Source organism: Lygodium microphyllum, chromosome 18 (assembly GCF_053477565.2).
Source record: "Lygodium microphyllum isolate KBCC chromosome 18, Lygodium_microphyllum_v1.1.10, whole genome shotgun sequence".
Classification (NCBI taxonomy): domain Eukaryota; kingdom Viridiplantae; phylum Streptophyta; class Polypodiopsida; order Schizaeales; family Lygodiaceae; genus Lygodium; species Lygodium microphyllum.
Genome location: NC_141152.1, coordinates 132,167,657 through 132,173,858, shown reverse-complemented (window position 1 = coordinate 132,173,858; position 6,202 = coordinate 132,167,657). Strand labels below are relative to the sequence as shown.

At 41.6% G+C, this 6,202-nt stretch overlaps 1 protein-coding gene across 1 annotated transcript; it reads right to left on the bottom strand.

Annotated features, from left to right (window-relative positions):
• Positions 1 to 1,254: 1,254 nt before the first annotated feature.
• Positions 1,255 to 4,773, bottom strand: LOC148021393 (voltage-gated hydrogen channel-like protein). Its single transcript, XM_087699255.1, has 2 exons — positions 3,691 to 4,773; positions 1,255 to 3,505 (listed from the first exon to the last, which is right to left on the bottom strand). The coding sequence occupies exon 1, from the start codon at positions 4,535 to 4,537 to the stop codon at positions 3,701 to 3,703; it is 837 nt and encodes a 278-aa protein (XP_087555381.1). The 5' UTR covers positions 4,538 to 4,773; the 3' UTR covers positions 1,255 to 3,505; positions 3,691 to 3,700.
• Positions 4,774 to 6,202: the final 1,429 nt, after the last annotated feature.

Sequence of the window (6,202 nt, the reverse complement as noted above, 5' to 3'; positions counted from 1 at the left end):
CGGGTGGGTGGGTGGGTGTGTGTGTGTGAGAGCAAGCTCTATGCTATGTGGGTAGAGATACAATCCACGGGTTGAGAGAGAGAGAGAGAGAGAGAGAGAGAGAGAGAGAGAGAGAGAAGGGGGGGGGAGGGAGGGAGGCAGGAAAACATGGTTATTGTTCGAGCTAGAGAGTGATACAGAAAAAGAGAAATAGAGCCTCTCATAGTCATTTTTTCACTCTAATTCAAATTTGAAAATGTTTGGGCATGTGTTAAGCCACATCAAAGATAATAATATAGTATAGATTGTAAAGAAACATTTAAAGGAGTTAGAATGGGCAAAAGAGCTAGTGTGTGACTAAGTAATAATACTTTCATCATAAAATAATATTAAAATCTATAGTAAAAATTTGAGGGTTTCTCAAAGTATAAATGTAAGTTTTTAGAGTTTTTGTGCATAACTTTAAGGGAATGGACACATTCCATGTACATTTTGTATAACAAGTAGGAAAAAGGTATCAAAAGTAAGGTTACTAGGGTTGGAATGCATTTATATCCATTTCTAAGGCTTCTTTCAATTATTGATTTGAATACAACTAGTACTCTTGAATTTGCCTAAATAACTCAATACACCATGCATATGAACATGCCTTTCTCTTATATGACACACATATACCTTTGTTTGTTCATAGTCAAGGTAGAGAGAGCTCTAATAGTCAATCTAGCATTGAGGCAATCAATCCCATTGGCCAAACAAGCATGCCATTCACAACCACATAGCACTTCAAATGAAGATAATCCTTATGCACCTTGTGGAGGAAAAGCAAGAAAGTGGCATATAGCATATATGTATCATCCATGTTACATGAATGTACTTGATCATATGTGTTGAAACATAGGCTTGTAGTCCAAGCGTGTCTTAAGAGTATATGTTGCCCTATGGAGCAGCATGGCCCACCATTGGTGAATCAATAAGGTTGTATTCTTATGTCTCCTATATGCATCACTTTTTTAAAACAATTTTCTAAAGAGGGCACCACGTTAATAACATCTCCATTTACGGTTTTGGGATACATGTGACACTTGATTTATCAATGCAAACTTTCCAAATATATGTGCATAAACTTTGCGCACACATAGAAGCGATCATTTTCTTTTTCCAATAAACATTTGCATATTGTATCAATGACTAGCACTTACAATTATGAAGCATTTCTAGCTTGACATCATTCCTTCTCTCTCTCTCTCTCTCTCTCTCTCTCTCTCTCTCTCTCTCTCAACCCTAGAGTGTCTTAAATCGCTTCTAAGATCTCATTATACACCCAAATGTACAAATGGTTGTCCACAATTGTCTTAGTTACTACTTTTGTGAAAATTATATGCATGTAAAAATATAAAATCATGGATATAATTGATGCATGTGCACACAACAAATTATGATCTATTTATATGCGTCTTATTGCTAGGCAATTTAATCTCTAATGTAATAAGTTGAAGACTTGCAATAAAATTTGTGTTGCCTATGTGTGCATGTTTGATTGTCATGATAATGGAAAAAGAAAATTACGTGCAAGTCATAATTGCTAGATTTGGGATAGCAAGATTGATCACTACAATAAACCTACATGTGCCTCACATTAAGTTGATTCATATTCATAGAACTCTTGTTGTGAGCCCATCTCTCATATAAATGAGCAATTCACATATAAACATTTGTACACAAAGCAAATGTATAATATTTACTATTTTTGGTACAGAGTAATGTTGAACATAATTTAAATATTTACTTCACCCTTTGTGACTCCGCTATTTGATATGGCCCTCAAGACAATCGGGAAGTATACAAGAACTTATAATGATGAACCTTGGGAGATTTCAATTGCAATAATGCCAACCAAAGGTGCTAAGAGCCCAACCACACCTAAGTAACTAAAAATACATAGTCAAATTTAATAGCATGTGGCTTGTTTACTTGACCACTCTTAATTTTGTGTCATAACATTTAGGGAGTTCATGGAGTACCTCTAAAAATGGTGATACTCCATGAACTTGGAGAAGCCTAAAGTCTTGGAAATCCTTGATTAGTGAAAACCATGCTCTCTCTCTCTCTCTTTCTCTCTCTTATAAAAAGTGTAAAAATTACATGATGCAATGGATAGAATATGAGTTAGGAGTAGAGAATACACAACCAATTTGAGAAGAATAGAAACTACTTTAATTTCAAATGAATTGATACAAAGATGGCTTTGTTCACTTGTGCCCTTCCACTATGAAGCTTAGATAGTGATCCAAACACATGATAAGCGAAGAGTCTAAGGCTAACTAGAAGAACTCTAATTGGGTGAAATATAGATTGACGATGGCTTTGGAGAGGTCTTCTCTTTTTAGCCCGAGAAGGTAGTCTAGTCGCCCTATCTAACCATATTATTAACCTTCCCCTAGTCAGCTAAGGAATATTCTCTTTACCATCGAACTGGATGCACTGCTCTTGAACCCTGTCAGGGAGGCCACTAGCCCCCTTGAGACCCTCTAGCCAAAGTCCACTTTTGCGGCTCCTATAACCCAAAATAAGGGTCCTTCATAACTCCCACCCCCCACAACTCAAGGCATTATGTCTCGGATTGCTACCATCATAACTAGTCTATCTAACCCAAAGACTAAATCTACAAAGATAATCACAATTTTGCCATCCAATCACATAGACCTTATCAGGCATACAAGCCAAGACCCAACCAATGGCTTCTCCTCATATAATGGAGAGACCTTACAACTTAGAGCACCATAGATCATTAGTGGCACCTTACGAGGGTGGAGCATTTAGCATATCTAACATAAAGAATAGTGATCAATATTGAAAGTGCGATAGTTATAAACGACTAGGAGTAATAGAGAGAGACTATTGGGATGACAACTAGAGTTGAGATCTACCAAACCTATTGCTATTGGTTGCTATCCCTTAAAGGCCTGGATAAAAAAGGAAACAAAAAGATTGCGTTGATCGTGAGAAAGTAGAGAGCTTGAAATTGTTATATAGGTGGTGTGAGATGTCTAGAGCTAGCTAATTGGGGCGTTGGCTCCCTAGTTTAATTATGGGTGAGGTGTTGGATCCAACACACAATGGCCAAACAAATTGATAATTGTAAAGAAACTTATGTTACAAAATCTATTGTCGATTGTAATGTGAAAATCAAGCGGTTAGTTTCTTTGGGATGCGATGCAAATCATGATTCATTTGGTCCGGAATCCGGATGGGTCTAAAACTTCAAGCCCCCCTCCTCAATCATGGAAGAAGAGCACAAGTGACAAGATGACAAACTTTGAAAAAAAGCGACATCATTTGTAGCTGCCGTTATAGCTCCTCATACGAGCATATAGCTAGAAATCCGGCAGGTCCTCCTAGCTTGAAATGCACCAAGATCCTCTCTATGAATCGAACCTCGCTTCTCACGCAACCCACACCTGGATCCCTTTGAGAGCTGCTCTAAAAGGCTGCCGGTGGCATGCGGACAAATGCTGACCTTGTAAGACTGGTATGAATTTGCACAAAGGCAAGGCGTTGAAAGATCAGAAAGCTTTGAGTTTTGGAAGGAAATGTGCGAATCGGGTGCCATTTTCCAAACTTGCCAGACGAAATTCCCAAACGAATGACAGTCATACAGAAACAAAGAAATGAATGGTCGTTTTCGGGCGAGAGAGAGAGAGAGAGACGCACTGATAGGATCTCATTTCTGAGAGAGTTGGAGTCCTTCTTCTACTTGCTGTTGTTGCTCCTCCTCCCCGGAGCTTCTTCTTCTCTGCATCTCCTGCTGCAATTGTTCCTCCAGCTCATTGATGCGGCGCTCCTTGAGGCCGATGAGGAGGAGGTCGCGCTGGTGCGAGGCCTCGACGGCCTGCACCTGCTCTTGGAGCTTGTGGACCTCCTTCTCCCAGGCCTCGTCGGTGACCTCGAACACGCCATGCGCGACGCGCACGATGCGCCAAAGGTTGAGGATGACGAGCAGGCCGGCCGTCTCAGAGTCCAGGAAGATCTCCAGGCACAGGGCGGTGACCACCACCACAAGGTCCAGGACATAGCCCGGGTGCCGGAAGAAGGCCGGGCCGACCGCCACCAGCAGGCCGAGGATGTTGAGGGCCAGCACGCACAGGACCCCCATTCCGATCCAGTACAGGAACTCCCAGCCCTCGCTCTGCTCGAACGAGGGCGTGCACTGGCACGCCTCCACCATCGCGATGCAGTCCCGCAGGTCCCGCGAGTCGTTCCCCAGGGTGTGCAGCACGTCCACCACCGTGGCCAGCAGATCCAGCAGCAGCAGCCCTACGATGAAGCCGTGCGCAGCCGTCGATTCTAGGGCTTCCCCCAGCTCCTTCCGCCACGGCGCCCTGTTGTCTGCCCGGGCCGGCCCGCCGTCCTGCAACGCCGCCGGCATCCGTCCCTTCGCCCGCTGCCTCCATTGCTCGCTTATCCTGGCTATGGTAGACCGCAGCTCGTCGAAGCCTGCAGCATCTTCCTTATCTGCATTCTCCCCTGCCAGAAGTCCTTCCCTTAGGCTACCGGCCATGGCGGCTCCTCGGCCTCTGCGTTCTTCTGCAGAGAGAATTGTCGCGTGTGGTAATTGTGTGTTACATGGCCAGATTTGGCTATAGATCTAAAAATTTGCATCGGCCGAGATGCTGCGAATACTCTGCTACGTCGTGATTCTGGACCTCATGACCAGAACACACCTGTCAGGCTGCAGCCTAGATTGGGTACAACGTGGCTTCGTCGCCATGACAATGTGCGAACAAGGTTCTAAAGGTATTCTATCCTCCTCCTCCTATAGGACTATACTAGGCGCTCCACGCCTAGACTCGCCGAGGCGGGTGCTGGACGCGTGGCACCCGCCCCCGCGTCTCTTTTTTTTTGTGGGGGAGGTGGAGGACTGTCACGTGGCACCCGCCCCCACCTCTCCTTAACTAATAGTATAGATAATTTTAGACGCAACAGGTTAAAAGTTAAGGATTTCTATTGCCGTGGCACGTGCTATTAAAATCACGGTTTGGGAATCTTGTAATAAGCAAAAAGAGGTGATGTTTACACATTGAGTGAGGAGATCTTTGTAGTTCTATGTATGAATCATTTTGGCCTTCATATATCGAGTTTACATTTAAAAGGTAGCATTTTTTACTTAACAAAAAGGGACTAAGTTGTTGGTGTCTATTCTAGAGATCGTTGTGGTTTGGGAAAAAATGTTTTTTTTATAAAAAAACTAGGTTGATATATGCAACCACGTGGTTGATTTTGAATGGTTTGGAGAAAGATGCTTAAGATTTTGTTATTAAGAAATGATATGTGAACATAAAAATTTTGTTTTTGTATTATGAATCTTCTATAAAGAACAACATGAAATTAAGGAAATGTATTTTATTCATGGATATTGAAAAATTAGCAGTTCTGTTGATGATAAATAAATATTGATTGGAGCTCGAGGAATGATGAATGTACTTGAAAATAAAAAATTTAAAAGACATGGATCATGCAAAAAGTGGGGTAATTGTACTTACTTAATCGTTTCGAGAAGCATGGAATAGGTCGTGTACGGTATATTGCCATATTAAATCAAGTTTCTTCTCTTCAAAAAGTGATACTTTTTATATCTCGTTAGATGTTCATATAGGTTGTTGTAACCAATAGTAGTTGCATGCAATTTCAAAACCGTATCCTACTCCAAGTTCTTGGCCTTATCTATTCTATTAGCTATTATCTCGATGTGAATCTTAAAACTTTCTTCGGATGGTTGGTAGGATTGGATGTCTTTTTTCATTCTTTTGACGAGTTTTCTTTTGTGTTGCTAGGGCCTTTTTTCAATGTTCGTTGTGAGGCCTTGTTAACCACAAGAAGTAAGAAGCATGCAATGTGCAAGCACAAGGAAGAGCCTAAGTTTTTGGATAATTCACCACATCATAATGTATATGAAGCACTTGCTTATTCGAATTGCTAAAATGTTGCAACAATTGTATTGATTAATCATGTAAATCCACAAGTCGAGCTTGATCTCGTGCAACTTGTAATGATGGCATAGGCTCCATTGAAAGAACCACAAAGGTTCTAGTTTATTCTTACCACACAAAAAAGCATGTAATGGGAGATGACTAGTCTTGAGGTCCCAAAGTGGAATGGATGCCCAAGAGGGATAGAAAAACCCTAACCCTAAAAATCATGTATAAAACGAATGAGAATAAATAGA

What these genes read in the sequence shown, in the direction of transcription:
- LOC148021393 (XM_087699255.1), bottom strand. Translation starts at nt 4,537, where the DNA reads ATGGCCGGTAGCCTAAGGGAAGGACTTCTGGCAGGGGAGAATGCAGAT.